Source organism: Acanthisitta chloris, unplaced genomic scaffold (assembly GCF_000695815.1).
Source record: "Acanthisitta chloris isolate BGI_N310 unplaced genomic scaffold, ASM69581v1 scaffold43157, whole genome shotgun sequence".
Lineage (NCBI taxonomy): Eukaryota > Metazoa > Chordata > Aves > Passeriformes > Acanthisittidae > Acanthisitta > Acanthisitta chloris.
Genome location: NW_008684071.1, coordinates 1,117 through 24,909, shown reverse-complemented (window position 1 = coordinate 24,909; position 23,793 = coordinate 1,117). Strand labels below are relative to the sequence as shown.

The 23,793-nt window shown below is 45.7% G+C and overlaps 1 protein-coding gene across 1 annotated transcript; it reads left to right on the top strand.

The window, feature by feature from the left end:
• Positions 1-23: 23 nt before the first annotated feature.
• On the top strand, positions 24-14,863 carry LOC103806460 (rho guanine nucleotide exchange factor 10-like; the record flags this gene model as incomplete). Its single annotated transcript, XM_009079152.1, has 11 exons — positions 24-191; positions 1,711-1,827; positions 2,999-3,113; positions 4,525-4,637; positions 8,474-8,551; positions 8,777-8,956; positions 9,753-9,869; positions 11,362-11,454; positions 11,727-11,897; positions 12,220-12,365; positions 14,680-14,863. Coding segments are annotated over 11 exons (1,482 nt in total), but the record flags the coding sequence as incomplete, so codon positions are not given.
• Between the last annotated feature and the right edge of the window lie 8,930 nt (positions 14,864-23,793).

The window sequence follows — 23,793 nt, the reverse complement described above, 5'->3', positions numbered from 1 at the left end:
TTTTTTTTTTTGGTTTAATTTGTGCAGAGGAAATGATTTATGATGACGTTGAAAATGGTGATGATGGTGGGAACAGCTCTCTGGAGTATGGCTGGAGCTCGAGTGAGTTTGAAAGCTATGAAGAGCAGAGTGATTCTGAGTGCAAGAATGGAATTCCCAGCTCCTTTTTGCGTGGCAACCACAAGAAACATGTATGTATCTCACAGTGCTGCTCACTCACTGGGGTTATCCAGCTCTCCAGCACTTGGCTTTCTCCTCTGCATTTCTCTTTTCCTCAACTCAGTTTCAAATGCCAACAGCATCTTTATAAAGGACATGTGGATCAGTGTGGAAGTGACAGTACACACTGAAATGTAACAGGGAAAAGAAAAGATGAAAATGTTAAGCAGAAGCTTCTCACCAAAAAAAGAAAAAAGAAAAATCCTGGATTGATACTAATGAAAGTAAAAATGAGATTATTTTTGCTTCTGGGCTGTTCCTCACCTTTCCTTCTTTTGCAGCTCTTAAATTAGTGCAGGTGGTAAGTGTGGAAAATAATGTGCAGAACTGTTTGGGGTAAGCCTGACAGGAATTGAAGGTTTGGGATCTTTACATGTTCTAAGATCATGACACTCTTCACCAGTGTTCCCTACATTTCTGCCTTAGATCTGTGGCACTTGGGTTGTTTGAAGATAACTGAGCTAAGAAAAGCCCTGAAAACAAAAGATTCTTGGAATCAAAGAGAACTCTGTGCCATTTATTAAGGAGAGAAGAGAGGGGACATGGTTAAAATGCTCCATCCATGCTGCAGGAGACAGGAGGCACAGGGATGTGTGTGCCTGTCCTTGCCACATCTCTTCACTGCACATCAGGAGGAGCCCTGGACTCCTGTTCTCCTGCTGCTTTGGCTCCTCTCCTTCTGCCCCTGTGAGGGGCAAGCCTTGCCTGGCCCTGGGCAGCCTGTTCCCTGCTCTGAGTGCTGGGGGCAAGGAGTGCAGGGCTGGTGGGACAGGCAGGGCTGGGCTAGGTGCCCAGAGTCACTGCAGAGCACTCAGGGCCCCCAGTGTGTGCTGACTGGGACAGACCCTCCCACAGCCACTTCACAGCTGGGAACAGAGAGCTGCACCAGCTCCCTGTGGCTGGAGGGTGTAGGGGCTGGTTGTGACCAGGGTGTGTTACATCATGGAACTCTTGTTTTCAGTTTGTAGATTTCTTATCTTAGAATCATAGAATCACCAAGATTGGAGGAGACCTCTAAGATCATCAGACTTAACCTTTAACCTGTCACTGCTGGAACCCCCAAACCCTAACCCAGATCCTGCAGTGCCACATCAGACACCTCTGAAACACCTCCAGGGATGGTGACTGCACCACCTCCCTGGGCAATATCCCAGTGCTGAACACCACAACAGGGAAAACATTTCTCCTCACCCCCAATCTGACTCTGCCCTGGCTCAGCTCAAGGCCCTTTGTGCCCAACACCTCTGTCCCCACTGCTCCCCAGCCTGGAGCTGCTTGGGCTGTTGTGTGCCAAGGGCAGGAGCAGCACTGAGCCTCACTGACCCTCATGATGACTTGTTCTTCAGGCTGGAACTTCCCTCAGTGGCAGTTTTCCCTCTGGTGTGTGTATCTGTAGGCAGATGGGGCAGTAGGTGTGATTTTTGGGAGTAGTTTAGCATGAAGTTTGTTCTGCAGCTTGTTGAAAAGGTTGTGTCTCTTTGTACACTGTAGCTTTCTCATGACCTAACACGGTTAAAGGAGCATTATGAAAGAAAGATGAGAGATTTGATGGCAAACACTGTGGGAGCAGTAGAGATTCAGCAACTAAGGCAAAAACATGAGCTGAAGGTAGTGTAGTTGATTTTTGTGACTAGCTGTGTTTAAGTCATTGCTTTTCCAACACAGACAATGTTGTCTTCTAATAGCAATTGAAAAAGCAACACAGACAATGTTGTCTTCTAATAGCAGTTGAAAAAGTGGACAATAATTTGTGTGAAGTGAATTCTCAATGTTCTGGATTGTTATTACTATGAGGTTTTAAATTAAAGGCTTTAATATTGCTATAGTCTTAAAATTACTTGGTCCAGGACTTTTCCTCATGCTTTTAATGCTGACAGTCTCAGAAGATAAGGCACTGCCTTTACCTGCTGACTGGTGCCTTCATCCCAGAGCTGGCCAAGTGTATCACAGTCCTGGCTGTGCTCCACAGGAGTGGCCTGGCCTGGCTCTCCAGCCACCTCTGTGGGCTCAGAATGTCCACTCTGAATGGAGCCAGTTTGAAAAGGCTGAACTTCTGCTAAGAGCTTTGCCTCAAACCCATAAATTTCCTGGTTGCAGCAAGACAGCTTTGTTTGTGTTCTCCCAGTAGTGGTTAGTTTTTGCTGTGGTGTCATTTCGGGCAAGAAAAAGTACAAAGTATGTTTTTAATAAGCATTTTCTAGCAAAAGCAACACTTTTTTTGGATGAGATTTCATTTTGCTCTGGTAGTGCATTATATGATTATGTAGTTCTTAATTGAATCCACTCATTTCTTCAATTAGTGAAATTATTGGTTGTAACATTGTCTGCACAACAGTATTTAAGAGAGAGTTAATACAGAAGTGAGTCTTTAGGTCAGAAATCCTTTGGCAGAGTCATTAGGACGTTGGAAGATGAACAAGAACTTTGGCCCTTAATGACCTGTGCACAGTAGGTGTTTGCTGTGTAATGTAGAGCTGAGCACTTGAGACTGTTCTGAGTTCATGGTTGATGCAGAAAGTTCTTCAGCATTTCTGCTGCTTTAGACTTGCATACAGTGAGAGTCAGTCCCTTTCTCCAGGTGTCATTTCATTGAGAAATGCAGGTACTCAGATCTGAGCCCTCATGGATCTGTCTACTTGTTGCATGTTCCTGGAACTAGAGACCTCCTAGCCTCAACTTTGTGATGGTGTAGTTGTCAAGGTGCCTTTGTATGGTGTGCAGGCCCAAATGTGTTCCTGTTGTTCCCTGAACATGTAGACTCTATTGTTGTTATTTACAGATGCAGAAGCTTATGAGAGCTGCTAGAGAAGGCACCAAAGATGGACTGGAAAAGACAAAAGCAGCTGTGAAGAAGGGTCGTTCCTTCATTAGAACAAAATCTTTCATTTCCCAAGGTATGTGCCAATGATTGTTTCCCTTTGTTATTCTCTCTGGTAATTGCTGAGAGAGAAAATGAGTGGCCTAGAGGATTTTTATCCTGGGTGCTGAGAACTAGATGCAAGAAATCAGACATGTATCACACTCAGTTCAGATGACAGTATGGACAATGCATCTTGAGTAGTTTGGTGTTTTGGACAAGACCCTGAGTGACCTGAGAGATCTAAGGACCACAGAGAAGAGTCAACTTAAAAACAACCACAAAAATCCCACCAAAGAGTGCACAAAGGCTGTCTAGGTTTTGGTAGATGGGAGCATAGAAATGATAAGTTGCTGAATCTGTCCTGTTCTTGCCGTCAAGTAACTCCCTAGTGTCAGGAAAACCTGCTGTTCTGACATGGTTTTCAGTGGAGTCATAGTTGGCTATTAAAGATGTTCCTCCTTGTCAAGGGATAACAAATGCTTTTGGTGCTTAAGAGAAGAAGTAGGAGGAAAGACTGTTGTTTGATCAGTTTGATGATTTTGGGTGAAAGCTGAATTTGTCTTGGGAAAACAAAGTGGACCAAAGTCAAAAAAGCCAGAGGTGTTTGTGTTCTCTCTGTAGATGAAAGCAAGTGTCAGCCCTTTGTCATGAGCCTCACCAGCAGCTGCCCATGGAGGCAGGAGATAGTGACTGGAACTGGTTTCTTCTTTAGGATAAGTCTGAGAAGGAGTATGACTTTTTTCTTGAGTCTCTGCCCAACTAAATGAATGGTAGTAACTTCAGGAAGCTAAAACCATCAAGACTTGAACAAGGCTGGACTAGATTGCCCAGGGAGGTGTTGGAGTCACCATCCCTGGAGGTGTTTCAGAGGTGTCTGATGTGGCACTGGAGGATCTGGGTTAGGGTTTAGGGGTTCCAGCAGTGACAGGTTAAGAGTTGGACTGGATGATCTCAGAGGTTTCCTCCAGCCTTGATGGTTCTATGACTCTGATTCCAGTAAACTTGGCTACTTCCTCTATCTCAGTGATGGAAGGTGTATGACCTCTGTAAAGCTGGATCATATTTTGTGTATGCTTAATTTGCTCCCAGAGATAATTTATTTGAACACTCTGAGCCCTGGAGCTGCAGTGTTTAAACCCCTGTTGCCATGCCCTGCACTGCACAGCTGTGCTCTCACCAAGGGGAGTAGGGTTCAAAGCAGAGCTGCCCAGGCTGTCTCCTGCTGTGTGGAACTTAGGATACCTTTGAAAGATGTTCTCTATTAAGTAACCTGTTGGTAGTGGTATTTCTATGATTTCACAGATGATACAGAAGTGCTGGGTAAGTGGAAATGTGTAATTACTGTGCTTGGAGGGTTGGATCTTTGCTTTTCTGTTGTTTCGTTTTTTCTTCTTCCAGCCTACATGTTGTAGGACTTAACATATTGCTTATTTTATTGCTTCTAGATCACAGATCATCATGTCTGGAAGAGGAAGAGCTCAATTTGTTTATTGATGTGGACTGTGTGCATACAGAAGCAATTATGACTCCCATGCCTGAAGGATTGTCCCAGCAGCAGGTAATAGGCCTGGGGAAATTCTGCCTCTTCTTCTTCCCCTTCTGCTCTGCATCAGTGGCTCTCAGGTGCCTTTGCTCTTCAGACATGTACAGCTTAAGTGAACATGAAATTCAGAGCTGGATAAGCAGTTTGTTGGAAACTGGTGTGTGGTATCAGCCCTGGATTCAGCCAGAATTGCAAAACGCTGCTTTGCATTATGGAATGAGCTATAATGACTCTATTGTTTCACTACCTGAACACTCAGACTAAATGTGATGGTTTTGAGTAAAAAAGAAGAGGCTAAAAGCATTTTTATTGAGTCAGAAGACATTGCTCCAGGTGCACTGGGGTTTCCAGTAAAAATGCAGAGAATATTGTGTATGTTCTCTGAATCTAAAGGTTTTTTGATTTCTGGGGACAAGTTTTTTAAAGTCAAGGCTACAGAAGGTTGTATTTGCTGTTCTCCTCCTCAAACTCTCTAGTCACTGTGGAAACCACTTCAGAAAACACTGAAATCAGCACCAGTTACAAATTTTGGTTGCAAATATATCCTGTGGGTTCAGGTTGTTATGACAAGTGATGATAACTCTATGTGAGTTTTTTGTTCCTTGTGGTGTTAGGTCATGAGTTAATTGGTCAATATCTTCAGAAAATGAATAGAAATCCAAACTAAGGGACAGCTGAGACTTTCCTGGGAGCTCTGTCTGGGTTGGGTAGGACAGGAGGGTGAGTGGGAACAGTCAGCAGAGATGGATCAGAGACCATTTGTGCCTTACCAGCTTGAGCCCCTGTGAGGTGACTGGTCTGTGGGAGCAGAGGGTGGCACTTAACCTCTGCCTTAGCAGGACTTGGAGCAGTCTCCAGAGTTCCCTTGTAGCCATAAGGTGAGTTACAGGTTGTGTGGGTGAGCTGGAAGGTGGGAAGCAGCTGAGGACACCACGCTGAGAAGGTTGCAGCCCATGGAACAAAGCCCAGTGGGTGATCAGGCAATGCTAGGGAAAGGGAAGACAACCCTGCAGCCCCTGCTCAGGACAGGATCAGAGGAGTGAAGGTGGAAGGGGAATGGCTCAGGAGGTGACTGACCCTGTGATTCAGAGAGGTTTAGTAATGTCTGGCTGAGTCTTTTATCTGCTGGATGTGACTTTGAACCTGTGGCATTCCATTTGTGAGGGATGGAGCTGGGAGTCTTTGCCTTCTGGAGTTATGGGAAGTTTGTGAGTTAGGAATGCAGGACTGGAAATGAAATCAGGGGCACAGAGGCAACTGTGGGACAGACATTGAGTCCAGGCTGGTCTGCAGTACCTTTACATCATGTACCAACAGAAACAGAATCCCAGAATCAGTTGGGTTGGAAGGGACCACAGTGGGTCACTGGTCCCACCTCCTACTCCAGCAGGGCCAGCCCAGAGCTCATGGCTCAGGGTTGTGTCCAGAGGGGTCTGGAATATCTGCAGTGAGGAGAATCCACGACCTCTCTGGGCAATCTGTTCAGTGCTCAGGGACTGCACAGCAAAGAAGTTCTTCCTTCCATCCTGGGCATCAGCTCATCCCATAATGCAAAGCAGCGTTTTGCAATTCTGGCTGAATCCAGGGCTGATACCACACACCAGTTTCCAACAAACTGCTTATCCAGCTCTGAATTTCATGTTCACTTAAGCTGTACATGTCTGAAGAGCAAAGGCACCTGAGAGCCACTGATGCAGAGCAGAAGGGGAAGAAGAAGAGGCAGAATTTCCCCAGGCCTATTACCTGCTGCTGGGACAATCCTTCAGGCATGGGAGTCATAATTGCTTCTGTATGCACACAGTCCACATCAATAAACAAATTGAGCTCTTCCTCTTCCAGACATGATGATCTGTGATCTAGAAGCAATAAAATAAGCAATATGTTAAGTCCTACAACATGTAGGCTGGAAGAAGAAAAACTCATCCCTGAGGTGCTCCAGTCCCTTCAGCATTTCCCTGTCCTCCCCTGGAGCTGCTGCAGGAGCTGTTCCCTGGATGTGTTGCCTTCCAACAGCAGGTGGCACGATGGTTTGTGTTTCAGTCCTGCTGCCTGGGAATCCTGTGCCTTGGATTGTAGCTCACATCTATCGCAGCAACCTGTAGGCACAATGAAGTATCCATTTTGTGAATTATAGAGCCTGAAATTCTTTCTTCTACAGTTGTTTACTCTTCAGGAGAATGAACTGTGACTGAAAGCAGAGTTAGTTCTCTTCACCAGAGCAGCTGATGCACTATACCAAATCAGACACTGCTAAATCCATTCTAAACACAGATTAGACACAACTAATTTTACTGTACGTATCTTTAAGCGAAGCCTCAGATGATTTTTAAGTCCTCCTTTGAAATGGCAGTACTTGAAAGAAAAATCCTTACATTACCTGTGCTTGATGATGCAAAGTACAAGTGTAGAGGTTTGAAGACAGGAGGGGGTCAGGAGCTGAGAGAAACAACCCTCAGATTTGAGCCTCATGGCATTTAGGCTCCCTCAAAGAGCAGAAGAAGCTGTTTTGCCTTCTCTCCTAGCTGTGGAAAGTGGTTTGATCCTGCTCTTGTTCTGTGTTGTCCTTCAGTGCTGCTTGGGAAGACTCTGCAGGATGAGGCACTGGATCTGGGTGCAAACAAATCCCTATAACCAGCAAGAAATTTAATCAATGACAAGGAGCTTAGATCTGAAACCAGATCAGCTCCATAGCCCTTCCTGTCCTGTCACCTGCACATGCACACAAAGCATGCTGAGCTGGATGCCAGGAGCAGGAGGTGGAGAAGGAGGAGTGATGAACAGCCTGTAATTTGTAAACATGAACTGTGGTAACGTTCCCTGCAGCTCTTACAGCTCTCAGTGCGTATAAATATAGATGAGATGGGATTTGGCTCGTGCATGGTAGTGCCCAGGAGAGTGTGCTGACTGACTTGGATGCTCCTCTGTGCTGCAGTTTATATGGCCTCACCTTAGAAAGGCAACTAGTGTTTGCTTGGTTGTCCTTCATGTTATTCCTAACAAACTGATGGAATATAATAAACAAATAAAATTGAGGACTGATTTTGGAAAACTCATTGCCTGTTTCATTGCAGCAACTCACCAAAGCAGCCAACACCACTGGTTCCCTTTAGTGCCTACACTGATACCTCTGAGGGTCATAGGGTCATGGAATGTCCTCAGCTGAAAGGGACTCACAAGGATCACCCAAGTCCAACTCCTGGCCCTGCACAGGATATTGGGTTCAGACTGAAGGAGGGAAAGTCTAGGTTAGATGTGAGAAAAATGTTGTTTACTCTAAGGGTGGTGAGACCAGGGTGCCCAGGGAGGCTGTGGCTGCCCCAACCCTGGCAGTGTTCACAGCCAGGTTGGATGAGCCTTGAGCAACCTGCTCTGCTGGGAGGTGTCCCTGCCCAGGGCAGGGCTTGGGGCTGGGTGAGCTCTGAGCTCCATTCCAACCCCTAAAATTATATGAATCTATGATCCCTAAGAATCACACTGAGCCCTAAGAGTCACACCATGTGCCAGAGAGCATTGCCCAAAGGCCAAAGTTACAGCACAAGTTTTAAAAGTAAAGCTTGGAGTTACACCAGGCAGCAAAAAAAAAAAAAAAAAAAAACACCCCAAAAAAAACCAAACCCAAAAAATAAAAAAACCCAACAATAATCATCATCTTTAAAATAAATGGGTTTAGATCAATAGTAACTGGAATTACTTTTGAAGAGGTGCAGTAATGTTCTAGTGCAGTTGAGGGATGGAAATTGCTTTCTATTTCTTGTGTTTTGTTAATGGACAAGCTCTGCCATCACTATTCCCAGCTATGCTGAGTTTGTTACCTGATGAGAGCTTTGCACCAAACTTTGTTGTCTCAACAGGTGGTGAGAAGGTATATTTTGGGCTCTGTCGTTGACAGTGAGAAGAATTATGTGGATGCTCTCAAAAGAATCCTGGAGGTACCTTCATCTCTTTTGTATTTTTCACTTTGAAAGTCTGAAAAATAATCAAACCCTTAGAGTATCTGTCATATGACTCTCACAGGTTTTGCCACAGATGCTTCATGCCAAATGTTCTGTGATTTTGTGTGTGTGCACTGTTAAATAAGTTGGTTTTTCTGTTTGTAGAAGTCCATTTTTTTGCTTGTTTGTTTCAATCTATTTGCTCTTTTTTGCCTCCCCCAGCAATATGAGAAGCCTCTTTCAGACATGGAACCAAAATTACTGAGTGAAAGGAAGCTTAAAATGGTGTTTTATCGGATTAAGGAGATCCTTCAGTGCCATTCCATGTTCCAGATTGCCCTGGCGAGTCGCGTGTCCGAGTGGGACTCTGTGGAGATGATCGGGGATGTCTTTGTTGCTTCAGTAAGCAAATGCATTTGAACAGAGGATCTGCTTTTATCTCAGGCTTGCCATTCCATCTCCAGATCTATCTGTCTAACTTGGCTGCTGTATTCCCATATTCTCCAATGCCTGTGGCAACTGTCAGAGCTTGTATGTACCCTCCTGGTGAGGGAAGTGACACCAACACATGTCCTGGGCTTGGCCAGCAGATGTGAGAGGACTGGGAGCAGAATTTTCAGGCTTTGATCAAGCTTTCAGGCATTTAAGTAAACAGTTTGTTTTTCTGAGGAATTAAGGGGCCCACAAGGCCACCAAAATTAAGGTGAGACTGAGGCTCACGTCCCTTACAGAGTAGGGAGTCAGACATAGTAGTTTGCCAGTTGAAAAATACCACAGTAGGTGATGTCCTGAATTCATAAACTCATAGAGTTTTAGGGGTTGGAATGGAGCTTAGAGCTCACCCAGCCCCAAGCCCTGCCCTGGGCAGGGACACCTGGAAGACAGGCTGGTAGCAGTGAGATGATCAGGAGACCCAGGCAGCACTTTGAACCTCAGTGGGTGCCTTTCGTAGTCCTCAGGCTCTGCCCTAGTCTTGCAGCCAAGTGATGTAAATCTGTTTTGCAGTTCAGAGCTGTTACACCTTTGTTTCCACCCTGTCTTCCACAGAGAGATCATTTTGGGTTTCACCAGTATTTCTGTGGACTCAGGAGAAGCAAAGCTCTTAGCTCCAAGTGAGGCAAATCCTTGAGGTCTAGATAGCTCTGCTTTCATGGGTCTTTTGTATCTGCAGCTAAGGTTTGCCCTTTTGTCTTTCCAGTTCTCCAAGTCCATGGTGTTGGATGCCTACAGTGAATATGTGAACAATTTCAGCACAGCAGTAGGGATCCTCAAGAAATCCTGTGCCACCAAACCTGCCTTTTTGGACTTCTTAAAGGTGAGTTCTTTCCAGCTGAAAACAGCTGTGCCTATATAAATGAGGAAGGATAAGTTAGGAGGAAATTTTCTGCTGATACTGTATATTGTCTCACAGCTTCTATGGGCTTTGGGTTTATCTTTTATAGGTTTGGCACAAAAACTCTCCAGGGAATTCACTTCCACTGCTGTATTGTCTGGATAAGGATGTGACGTGTTTTGGGATGTACTTTGAAGTGCAGAGTGGTTTTGTTGTCAGTCCTGCACTGGTGCTGCTCAGAGCTGGGCATTCATGACCAAACTATGATGGCAAAAAGAAATCTCTGTACCTTTCATTTCTCATTTGCCCAGCAGTGATGGAGTGCAGAATCTTCACTCCTGCTGTTTGGATATTGGTGGAGATAACATTGGAAACAAATTGTTGTGGCAATAAATAGCAATTGAAACACAGCACCAGTTCAATAGTGTTTAGGTTTGCTTTGGTTTTAATATTGAGTATTTCCTCTGCTCTCCCTATTTCTGGCCAAAATATTTCCAGATGTTGAAATAGCTTATACAAATGGGGCTGTTCTGCACAGGGAAATGAAGTTTGTTTGGGTTTATCCCTAAATCAAAGTGTCTAGTTTGAGAAGTAGAGGGGATGGTCATAAACTGAGCCAGGGCAGAGTCAGATTGGGTGTGAGGAGAAATGTTTTGCCTGTTGTGGTGTTCAGCACTGGATATTGCCCAGGGAGGTGGTGCAGTCACCATCCCTGGAGGTGTTTCAGAGGTGTCTGATGTGGCACTGGAGGATCTGGGTTAGGGTTTGGTGGTTCCAGCAGTGACAGGTTAATGGTTGGACTGGATGTTCTTAGAGGTCTCCTCCAGCCTTGATATTTCTATGATTCCATGATCTGCCATTCCTGATAACTGAAATAGTGGATTCTTACCTTTTTCTTTCCAATCATAGATCAACCTTCTTTTCCTTAGTTTCTTCTACTAAAGATGATGAAAATCTCTGCTTGCATAGCACTGACATTATGGTGTTTTCCTTAGGTTTCCTCTTAGAAACCCATAGGGAGTTAGAGATTTATAGTCTCTTAGCCTTAAGGAACAGAACAGCAATAGTAAGTTACAGGCTATAAATCAACAGATCTCTTACATTTTTCAAATCTAAGACCTGGAACAAGCACCTTCTTTTTGCTGTGCTTGAAGAGAAGCAGAAGTTTCATGCACTGGTTCTGTAAAAACATCATGCTCTATCACTATAGACATGTATTGCTGGTGTGGCTTCAGCCCAGCTGCATCTGATGAAGAGCAGATTTCAGTTCAGTAACAGCACATCATTTTAATGGTGATTTTCTTTAGAAAAGCTTTAATATTTTTAGATCTTTACAGTAATTGGAAACTTTATGGTCCTACTGTTAAAATTGATGTACGTGGTGGAGGAGAACCCTTAGGAAATGTTTTGCTTTCGTTCTCTAACTGATGGAAATGAGCTTATGGCAATAAATTGTGTCTTTCTTGCATTGCAGCAGTGCCAGGAGTCAAGCCCTGACCGAATCACACTCTATGGTTTGATGATGAAACCTATCCAGCGTTTTCCACAGTTCATTCTACTTCTGCAGGTAAATAATGTTTACCAAAGAGATGTGTTTATACCAGAGCTCATAAGCTGAGGCAGGGCAGGGCCAGATTGGATGTGAGGGGCAATGCTTTTTAAGGATTGTTAAGGCCCTGAGGAAGGTAAGCAATGTGCTGTCTGAATGTCCATGAAATGGGCCTTGTTCTTCAGCAGTACTCAGAAAGGGGTGGAGTTGTGACTTTACATCCTGTAATCTTCTCACCTTGGCTTTGAAATCAAATCTGATTTTTGCTTTGTTTTCTAATTTCCCCTCAGGATATGCTGAAGAACACTACTAAGGGCCATCCTGACAGGTTGCCTCTGCAGATGGCTCTCACAGAGCTGGAGACTCTGGCAGAGAAGCTGAACGAGAGGAAAAGGGATGCAGATCAGCGCTGCGAGATCAAACAGATAGCTAAGGCCATGAACGAGCGTTACCTGAACAAGGTAAGGGAGTGGGAAAGGATGGTGGAAGGGAGAGTGGTTTTCTAGTCCTTGAGGAAGAACTTTTTTCCTGTGCAGTCCCTGAGCACTGAGCAGATTGCCCAGAGAGGTCATGGATTCTCCTCACTGCAGATATTCCAGACCCCTCTGGACACAACCCTGAGCCATGAGCTCTGGGCTGGCCCTGCTGGAGTAGGAGGTGGGACCAGTGACCCACTGTGGTCCCTTCCAATCTGACTGAGCCTGTGATTGTGTATTTTCTCTGATTTTCTTGCCCAGCTGTCCCATGTGTAGCATCCCATGCTGTTCTGTTTTCACTCTGCAGCTGCTCAGCAGTGGGAACAGGTACCTCATACGCACTGATGATATGGTGGAGACAGTCTACAATGACAAAGGAGAAATCATCAAAACCAAGGAACGGCGACTCTTCATGCTGAACGATGTGCTGATGTGTGCAACAGTAAATATTCGGTAAGACTTGATCCGTATCTGTTCAGATGACCATTCAGGCTTCAGCTGGAAAAAATGACACTTCCTGACATTTGTTTTATGGTTGTATTTACTAATGATTTCTAGGAGTAGTCATAATAAATGAAGCTTTGTTATAGACCTCTGAGTTGATGGTGCTTGGAAGTTCTGGAGTAAATCTGTAAGGAAATGATATCAGTTGGAGCTTGCAGAGAGCAGTGCTCTGTGGTGTCCAGTTACTGCTGTGCAGTGGTGCTGAGAGGAATGCAGACATGGCAAGGGAGGACTCTCTTCTCTTCTCCCTTAGTCATACTGTCACACACACACACAAATCTGTAACTTGACACAATTTTCAAGTTAAAAAAAAACCCAACCCCCCCCAAACCCCATGGGAAACCCAAAAAAATCCCACCCACAACACAAAAACCAACACAAAGTTGATGCATGTCGCCAAAACAAACCTGGAAATCACTAACAGAGTTACAGATGGGAAAGGGTTTTTATCTCTGAAACCAAACATCTGAGGATCAAAGCTGAGGTGCTTGAAGGAAGCATTTCTCATAGTGCTCTCTGTGCTTTTGTTGGCTGTGATTATCACTGTTTCTAAAGCTCTGTGTGTGCCAAGGTCACATTCCCATTCAGATGTTGTTTGCATCCCAAATTGCTTGATGTGATGGTACATTCTGACAAAGAGAACATGGAGCATGAAAATCTTCCAAGAACAGCTTTTCTGAAGAAAAATATGAGTTGGTATCTTGGTTTATTACCAAAGTATGAACACAGTACATATTTTTCTAGGTGTGTGAATGTTTGGTCTGTCCTGTCACAGCTGCAGGGAGAGGAGAGAGGGAATGGCCTTGAGCTGAGCCAGGGCAGAGTCAGATTGGGGGTGAGGAGAAATGTTTTCCCTGTTGTGGTGTTCAGCACTGGATATTGCCCAGGGAGGTGGTGCAGTCACCATCCCTGGAGGTGTTTCAGAGGTGTCTGATGTGGCACTGCAGGATCTGGGTTAGGGTTTGGGGGCTCCAGCAGTGACAGGTTCAGGGTTGGACTGGATGGTCAGAGTCTCCTCCAGCCTTGATGGTTCTGTGTTAGTGAGTGCAAAGTGCCATGCAATAACTGCACTTCAGAAAATGAAGCAGCTCATGTTAATTATCCTGTTGTCTGTGCCTTTACAAATACTTCAGATTGTTAGTAACACTTGGATGTTACTTAGTGTCCTGCACAGCTTTGTTTTCTTTTTTGGGTTGAATCAAGAATTTATAAATGTTTACTTAAGCTGTGGCTTGTGTGTGTTTTGTTGGTATTTGCCTCTTCACTGAACCAAAAGTGTGACTGTGTCAGCTGATGAGCACAACTTCAGTGTTTAGGTACTGTCCTCAATAAATGTATTTTGCTGAGGTCTCCCAAGCATTTAACTCCTGCATTCCAGTCATACTTTCTGTGAGGTGAACCTTATTTGTTCACTTTAACATCTCTTTTGTCCTCCATAATAAATGTTTGTTCTATGTGCTTGAATGGGAATAAGGGAATGAAGGAAACAGAGGGAAATTAGTTTCAATGTCATTTCTGTTCCTAGTGAGCTCTTCCCTCTGCCATGCCTGTTGTGATACATACACTTTAGCATAGTTCAGGTGGGATTACTCTCAGAAGCCACAGCAGCTAGAGAGATTTGCTGTAAAGAATCAGAACCATCGAGGTTTGGAGGAGACCTCTAAGATCATCCAGTCCAACCATGAACCTGTCACTGCTGGAACTCCTAAACCCTAACCCAGATCCTGCAGTGCCACATCAGACACCTCTGAAACACCTCCAGGGATGGTGACTGCACCACCTCCCTGGGCAATATCCCAGTGCTGAACACCACAACAGGGAAAACATTTCTCCTCACCCCCAATCTGACTCTGCCCTGGCTCAGCTCAAGGCCATTCCCTCTCTCCTCTCCCTCAGCCCTGGCAGGACACACATCCCACACCTCTCTCCAGCCCTGGCAGGAGTTGCAGAGAGCCAGGAGGTCACCCCCAAATGCTTATATTAGGATGTCAAAATGCACATGGATCTTAAAAAATGGTCCTTTATGCCTTGCTGTAGAAATGCAGGGACTGTTGCTGGCAGTGCTATGATGTTTGTAAACAAGATTATTGGCACCTGCACAGCTGCTCTTTGCACCCCAGGAAGGGTCAGAGTGATGCAGGTGTTTGTTTCCAGTTGTGCACTCTACTCAAGCTGCTGAACAGCAGATTTGAGAAGCTAAGGCAATAGGTGGGATGCCATGAGCCAGAGTTGCTTGTCACAGCAATATTTGTGCATCTTCCAGCTCTTCCTACGAAAGCAGTGGCACTTTGACAACTGGCCAGAGGTATTTGTTGAAGTGGAGTGTGCCCCTGGGACAAGTGGAAGTCATAGAGTATGGCAGCAGTGAGGGCCAAGGAGACAACTGCAGGTTTCCACCCCAGCACACTGCTGAAAACGTCATCCTGAACTCCAAGCCAAGTAAGTGACAGGAGTTACTGACTTTTACAGCCTACTTTGTCCCAGTCCGTGTTAGAAACTCAGTGGGCTACTGAAAACAAAGGAAAGCATGTTGTACACAGTGATTTCTGTAGCATGAGTGATGCAGCCTCTCTCTTTGAAACTGATAGGCCATAAAGTGGTAGCCAAGCTCCTGCCTTGCAGCAGCAATTACTTGTACCTGTCCTGGTCCAGAATTGTGTGCAGGGATGCATGAAGTGTTTTCAAGCAGGAGAGTGTATTGGGTTGCTTTGGAGTGCTGTCCCTGCTGTCCCTTGGCAGCAAGTTGTGCCTAAGCTCTTCACACCATAGTTAAAACAGGGCAGTTTCTCTCAGCCAAAATACCCATCCCACCCTATTGCTGTGGGGTGAGAGTCTGGACACAAGTGCTTACTGCAGGATGGAAGTTACTTCTCTCGAGCCCACAGTGTCTCACCCTTCAAGCTACTCCTCCAGAAAAACCCTTTCATGAATGTTTTTGCAGCCATTTGCTAATAGGTAATTTCCTCCTTGCCCCTCTCCAAAAATGATCTCAAGCTCTGAATTTGCAATTTCTTTCCATGTTGCTTAATCCTTCCCACAAATCTGCCAACTGCTCTCAAGAGATGGATGAATTTTAAGAGTTTGCTCAGTGGCTAGGCTTTCATACATAAGGAATTGTTTGTATAGCCTGTTTTTTTTTTTGCCTAAATATTGCAATATTACATTTAAAATGAATCTAGATTGTGATCCCTATTAATGTGCTGCAATGTCCATGGATCTCAGTGTGAGCTGTAGGCATTGTTTCCCTCTACATCTGTCTAATATTGCACCCTTGGCCTCATGAATTTTCCCACAGTTGTGCTGTAAGGAGCTGTAAATGCCACACATCAGAGGTGCAGCTGCAGCCTTGAACACTCTCTGTATTCTCCAGGATGGTTATGGTCATCTTTCTGGCTCCTCCCTTTGTAAACAGCCCCAGAAAAATTTTATAGGTACTTCTGTCTCAGTTTCAAGGTCGACTTCATTCTTGTCATTCCTTTTAAGCATTAATGGGCTACTTAGGCAGCGAGATGAAAACCTTTATGCTATAATTTACCAGCTGCTGTATGCATGGCCCTGAGAGGATTGTACAGAAAGTATTACTTAGAGCTGGGGATCCCTTTGGTAGGTGAGTGTGGGAGGAACAGCTGGTTGAATATTCCCACTGAGATTTTGTGCAGTAGCTGCACAGCTGATTAGTCCAAATCCTTGTGTGTCAGCGAGGTCAGACAGGGAAGAGAAGCATGAGAGGGGAATAAAAAAGGGAAGAAAGGGAAGAAAAAAATCCTCTTGATCAAAGAGCCCTGCAGAACCTGCCTGAACCTCTTGGCTTTGAGGCTTCTCAGCTTTCTTGATGTTTGGTGACAATATCACACACACACAAAGAAATCACTTTATGCATCATTTGTAGCTCAACCTTCAGGTTAAATGGTACTCAGTAGGGAAAAATGAACTGTTTTTTCTCTGTATTAATTCAGTCTTCGAATGAAAAGGATCAAAAGATAAGAAATAAAAAGGATGTGGAGGATATTTGCTATAGTGGAAAATCTTCCCTCAGCTCTAATCCAACGTTTCTGCTAAATGATCCAACTAAACTGAACACAACCAGCCATGGAAGCAGCAGCTTAGCCTTGTTGTTTGCACATACTGCTGTGTCTGCACTGGCTGCTGCTCTGAGTGTTCAAACTGGTGTCTGTAGACAGACATCCAGGGCCACCTTATTCCAGGGGCAGAATCTGGCACTTAGCTTTGTGAGACTTGGTGATTCCCAACTCTCTCATCTGTCTAGGTCTCTCTGCCTTCAAGGGAGTCAGCAGATCATCCCAGTGTAGGATCATTGACAATCTGAGCTGCATGGGGTTGTTGTGTCCAAGGGCAGGACCAGCACTGAGTCCCAGTGACTCTCAGGCAGTTATTATCCTCAGCCACTGATCAAGCTGGTCCAGGACTAAAGGCTGTAAGGGAAAACGAGCCAGACCCATCTGTGCTATAAATCCATGCAGTGATGAGCATAGAAGATAACAGCAAAGTGATAAAACAGCTTAGCCTGTTCATGGCTGAGTTTTAGTGCTGGTTTTATCCTTTCACAGGTTTACAGTTTGTAACTGAGACCAAACCTCAGCACTGTTAAACCATGGCAGATAAACCTCTGCTCAGACCTCCAGGGACACATTTGTACTCTCTTTCCACTCGGTTGTGGTTTTGATCTCTCTGGGGTTTGTTGCTTGTCGAATGTAGTAGTGACATGATGCTGAAGTGCAGAAATGATTCCTCTCCTCTGGGTTTCCTCCTGCTTGGTGCAGTCACTTTGTGTAGACCTCGGAGTGTTGCCAGGGAAACAGGGAGGGATGTTTGCTGGGATACACTGTGTGCTTGTGTTTTGCCCACTGCAAGGGCAGCTCTTCCCAAAACCAGAGGTAGTGCTGCTGTGACAGCCACTCAAGTGCCACTAAAGCTGATTTTTGCTGCTCTGTCTAATGAGAAATACAGAATTGGGAAAATGAAGAAAACAATCTTATTTGTCACCACTCTAAGGCTCAAAAATGGTAACACAAGAGTAAGCAAGACTAATATGAAGTGTCCTATCAACTCTAGAACTGGTGATAAGATTTCAGAATGATGTGGCATGAATTGCTAAGTGAGCTGGCTTTCAGCTCTGTGAGATACAGAGAGATTAATGATGTAAATCTATATTTTAAGGCTTTTGAAAACAATACTGTTGACTAAAGGAGATGTATTATATTCACAAATGTAAACTGTCACTGATATATGTGAAGAAAAGATGGGAGATCTCAAATGAATCCAGTGCCAAACAGCCTGTTCTTCTGAGCTAACTGGGTGACATTAAAGAGCTCATTATTCATTAAAGTGTTAAGAGGATGTAAGTTTCTAGCTGGTGGATTAGGCAGGGAATAAATTAGGTGCTATGTGTTTGTCTCACCCACTTAGGCTGAGATTCTTCTCTTTGCCTTTCATATTTGTAACAGAGTTAGAGAGCTTGATGTCCACCTCCTCTAATCCTTGTTCTGAGATGCCAAGGGTCTCAGGCACATCCTGACACAGGGTAGTGACATCAGGAGGACCCGAGCTATAAGATGATGAGCATGTAAGAGGGAACTGAGCTCCTTACAGTGCAACTTCCACGTGAGTTGTTACAGTCTGGTGGGAGCAACAGTGTAAAACTCTGCCAGCTCAGCCAGTTCACAGAGTCAGAATCACAGAATACTCAGAGCTGGGAGGGACCCTTGGGGCTCACCCAGCCCAACCCCTGCCCTGCACAGACATCCCTGACACTCACACCCTGTGCTGAGAGCATTGGCCAAACACCTCTGGAGCTCTGTCAGCCTTGGGGCTGTGACACTGCCCTGGGAGCTGTTCAGGGCCCAAACACCTCTGGGGAAAGAAGAACCAGTTGCTAATCTCCAGCCTAACCCTGCCCTGACACAACTCCAGCCCATTCCCTGGCTCCTGTCCCTGGGCCCAGAGAGAAGAGCTCAGAGCTGTCCCTGCACTTCCTTCCCTGAGGGAGTTGTCCCAGCCATGAGCTCTGTGCTCAGTCTCCTCTTCTCCAGCTGAACAGCCCAAGTGCCTCAGCCACTCCTCACGTGCCTTCCCCTCAAGGCCCTTCCCCATTTCGTTGCCTCCTTTGGACACTCTGCAGGAACTCAATCTCTTTCTCACACTGAGGTGCCCAAACTGCTCACACTGTTCCAGGTGAGGCTGCCCCAGCACAGAGCAGAGCAGGACAATCCCCTCCCTCTGGCCATGCCTTGCCTGATGCCCCAGGACATGGTTGGCACTACAATTCCCTGCAGACCTGTTTTGAGACCCATGCAGTACTTTTCACAGCTCAAATGCCTTCCTGTGTGTAGTTTCCCTGCCTGCTCATGTCAGTGTTTTTCTCCTTGCACCCATTCCCTCCCTCACCCTTTGTGTCTGTGCAGGTGCACCCACAGCTCCTATGTGACCTCTCTTCCTCCTTAGAAGGGCAGGAGCTTCCAGCTCGTGCTGCCCTCAGCCTTCCCCTTCAGGACTTGGGAGACAAAGGGCCATGGCACTTCTTTGCTTTTCCTCTGAAGTCTTTGCTTCCAGCATTTTTCTTCCTTGTGGGAACAGAGCCAGGAGCAGAGTCAGTGCCCAGTCCAGGAGCACACCTGACCATTGTCCTGGCTGGTGTGGTGCTGGGTGTTGGGGTCTGCTCTTGGCACTGGTTCTGCCTCATCTTCCCAACTCCTTTCATCTCTGGAAATTAGGTGATTCTTGGGAAAAAGTATTGATGGTCTTTTCTCTCTGAAATTCCCTGTGTGCTCAGGATTAGCTGGAGTTTAATATAATCCCCATCCATGCTCTCAATGCATGAACAGCTTCTCACTATCTCCGAGGCTTTGTGTTGCCTTGGGGGTGGTTTTGCATAATTTTATTCACAAATGGCATAGCACCATGAATGTAATACCTTACTATTTGCAGTTGCAAGCTGCTGATTTTATCTCCCCGCTGCTCAAGCTGTGTGAAGAAGCAGTTTTGTGGTTGGGTGGTAGTTTTTGTGCAACCTTTGCTGTTCAGCTCTGGCACAATGGGCAGGACAGGTCTGAGCATTCACTGGGAGCAGGATATTGACAGCTGACAGGGAGGTGAAGCATGTTAAAGAATCATAGAATTTAAGGGTTGGAATGGAGCTCAGAGCTCACCCAGCCCCAAGCCCTGCCCTGGGCAGGGACACCTCCCAGCAGAGCAGGTTGCTCAAGGCTCATCCAACCTGGCTGTGAACACTGCCAGGGTTGGGGCAGCCACAGCCTCCCTGGGCACCCTGGGACAGGCTCTCACCACCAGAACAGGGAAAAACCTTTTTCTCCCATCCAACCTAGACTTTCCCTCCTTCAGTTGATTCTATGACTCTATATGCTTGTGCTGCTTTTTTTCTGTGCCAGGTTACTAAGCCTAAGTTGGGGTTCAAGTAGCTGCTCAGCTGTTCATCCATAGCTGCTAACTACACTCTTGTCTTCTGAGGTCATTCCTGACTTTTTAAACTTCCAAACCTGGAGACTGACACTCTAAACACTTGTGTAGTTTGGACCTGAGAGTGAGATGTAACCACAGGAGAGCTACAGCTGAGCTGCAGTGGCTTCAATTTTTCAGATGCGTGTGGAGATCATGAGTTAGATGTGGTGTGAGAGCACAAACTGGGGGAAGGCAGAAAGTCTTTTCTACTGTGATCTTCAAATTGACCTGTGGGCTTGCTTAGGCCATAAACAGGAGTTTGGATTCACAGTTATTATTTTAGTGATGTTCCCATTGGCTGCTGAAATGCTCTCATGGAGGAGGAACGAGGAAGCCAAACCCACCTACATGTTCTCTGATGCATCTATGGAAACAGGAGCAGCATGAGTGAGCAAGTGAAAAGACACAAACAGGAGGAGGGTGGTGCTGGGGGGGCCTGTCAGGGGCTCTGCTTACATAACACAGTGAGCAAGAAGTTTGTAGCTCAGTGTCTAAAAATAAAAGCTCATCTGCTGTGTCACTGCCTTTAACATTCACAGAGAATTTCCATGGAGAAGGGATCAGAGGGAGGGATGTGCCTCCCATGGTGCTTGGTCTCATCAAGTTCTGTGCCACAGGTGGGTTTAGTGCAGGAGAGGACCCTGATCACCAGCTTTCCAGTGTCCTGGGGCAAGGGGCTTTGCAAAGGAAAGGGAATAATGCTTAACAGAGACACAGAATCAGTATCAACTGCTAAATGAGTTGCAGTGCACTTGATGTTCAAATATTCATGATCTTTTTGACAACTCAGTTTATCAGTAGCTGAAATAGCTTGCAGAGATAATGCCACCCAAAGATCTGCTTTTCTGTTGGCACTGAGGAAAGTAGTTCCACTAGACCCACCAAAGGAGGATGTTCTTCCTCTGTTTGGCAAGTTCTCTTCTTCAGAGTAGCTCTAAGGTGTTCATAGAATCATAGAATTTAGGGGTTGGAATGGACCTCACAGATCACCCAGCCCCAAGCCCTGCCCAGGGCTGTGAGGTCCATTCCAACCCCTAAATTCTATGATTCTATGATACTTCATGATAGTTTAAGCTAAACATGTTAACAACCTCATATAATCTGTCCAGTTTGTTATGAACTGATCAAGAATTCATCTAGCATCAAGATGCTTTGCTTTCCAGAGCACTGTACAAGCTTCTCAGGTTTAAAGGTAAACACTGATGTTGTGGAAGGGACCTGGTTTTAGTGTTTGTTCTGTGTGTGTAGCTCTATACAAGTACCAGTTTGTTATGCCTTCCTGAGACACAGCAACGTTACCTCCCACGTATGCAACTTCTTCCCCCATCCCAGGTGAATTTTGTGCTCAAGATGTGGATTGAATCTCTTCCAAATCTCTTCCTTTCACAACACTTGGTGCTTAGTCCTGCTGCCTGGCTGCACACAGATGGCTCAGTGGGAGGAAGCAATACAAATGTGCTCAGCCTCAAAGACCAGATTGCAAATAGCAAATCAAATTTGGGATCCAACAGCCTTTCAGAGTGGTCTTCAAATCTGGCATGTTCTTCAAGCATGTCATTAATTGTGGGTTACCCCTCAGTCATGTTGGAACTACAGTGAGGAAAGAAGCTCTGCTCAGTTTTATCTGTGGTTTTCACAGGGTGGGTGACTGCAGCAACTCTGGGCATTGCAAGCCTTTCTTTTTCTTGTTTTAGTTGCATACATCTCTGATAAATTAGCAATTCACAAGTGAGAAGGGAACACACAGCAAGACCAGGTAGAAAATGTCTCCAGGCAACAAATGCACATCAGTCCCTAGGGGGAAGCTGCTGCTGTTGTGTTGGGAGAGCTGTGCCTGCTGGCTCTGCTCCCTAGCAGTGCAGGGAGCATCCTCCCTCTCTGCCCACCCCCAGGCACCTGCACACAGACACTTCTCTTGCACGTGTGTATTTCTGCATTACCTTCCAAACTCTTGAGGGCTGTGCTCAGCTTTGGGCACTCACTGCCCAAAGGCCATTGAGGCACTGAGCGAGTCCAGCCAAGGGCAACGAGGGCAGCAAAGGGCAGAGCACATGGGCAAGGGCTGAGGGAGTTGGGTTGGTCAGCCTGGAGAAGAGGCTCAGGGGTGACCTCCTGGCTCTCTGCAACTCCTGCCAGGGCTGGAGAGAGGTGTGGGATGTGTGTCCTGCCAGGGCTGAGGGAGAGGAGAGAGGGAATGGCCTTGAGCTGAGCCAGGGCAGAGTCAGATTGGGGGTGAGGAGAAATGTTTTCCCTGTTGTGGTGTTCAGCACTGGGATATTGCCCAGGGAGGTGGTGCAGTCACCATCCCTGGAGGTGTTTCAGAGGTGTCTGATGTGGCACTGCAGGATCTGGGTTAGGGTTTAGGGGTTCCAGCAGTTAATGGTTGGACTGGATGATCTTAGAGGTTTCCTCCAACCTTGATGGTTCTGTGAATCTGTGTTGTATAAAACTCTACTTCTGCCTGAGCCAGGATAAACTTGACTTGAACCACACCCTGGGGGTTTCCTACAAGCTTTGAAATGGGTGCAAATTGGCTAAAATTGCTTCTGTTTCAATTATAACAATTACTTCAAACCAGGCAAAGTTGGTGAGTTTGAAGCTGTAGTGCTTAGAGTAGCATGAACAGGAAAAAGAAGTGCTTAGTATTATACTCAGATGTATCTCAGCTCAGAAGCAATTGGTACAAACAGCAGATTCTACCCACCCCAATTTTATAGAGCAGCTTAAGTAGTTTAAACTTTAACCTCCTTTTTCCCCTCTGAAACAGATTGGTTTTCTTTTTTAACCTTCCATATATTTCATTTTAATGCTATTCCATTTTAATGCTGAGCAAGGAATTAGGTATTCTGCATGAATTAGAGGCTGTTGGCAGTAAACTCGCCTGGTGCAGGGAGGCATGAATTCCTCTGCTAAAATCTTAGCAACAAAGGAGCTGATGAAAAAAAAGTCTTGCTAATTTACATGTGGCCAAGATTTCAGCCTTGATCTGGAGGTGGAATGCAAAGCACGTTGCCTTTGAAGGCACATCCATGGTTATTGGTTCCAGCATGTGCCTCCTCTCCTGCCAGGCACACTCTGTAGCATGTAGGATGTGTAGAGTTGGGGAGAACCTTCCCTAAACTCATGAAGGGTTTTGTTCACATTGGAAATGTCAGTTGTTTGGGAGCTTGATGATTATCAAGGCAGGCTCAGAAATTAGAAGGAAATGGCTTTATCAATTGTGGAATGTTTCACAGGACAAAAGAAACCAACCATGTATCTGCTTTGGAGTGGAGCCAAAAGTTTTTCAGTGTTCTGTATGGACAAAAGAAAGAGTGAACACCCAGCCCAAAATAGCCAGGAACTGAATGGTCAGGGAACATGTGTGGGCTGAAGCAGCCAGTCCTTGGCTGTGAACTGAGAAGCACATCTGATGAACAGCCTGGTGTGCTCCCCCACCTCCTCCACCCAGAGGAACCCTCCATCAGATGGTTCTCTGCCAGATCAACTGGTACTCAACATTTTGTTAACCACTGAGTAGCTAATTCTGGTTTAAAAGACACTGTAACCCCTGCAATGTACAAAAACACAACCCTTAAAATGCACAAAAGTAACACCTACAGAACCCAGGTCAGAGATGAAGTGCTACAACTCATAACTCATTATCCAGACACAATCCAAGTGCTCAGTTCTCAGAGAAGACTCTTCTGATGGGCCCATGGTTGATCTCTGAATCCCACTTATTTTTCTGTGCTCCACTCTGTGCCCATTAGGATCTACCAGTGCTGGTCCTGCACTTTGGCCATCCCAATGCCATGCAGAGCTCCAGGCTGGGCCAGAGTGGCTGGAGAGCACCAGGAGAAAGGGACCTGGGAGTGTGGAGAGACAGGAGCTGAGCAGGAGCCAGCAGTGTGCTCAGGGG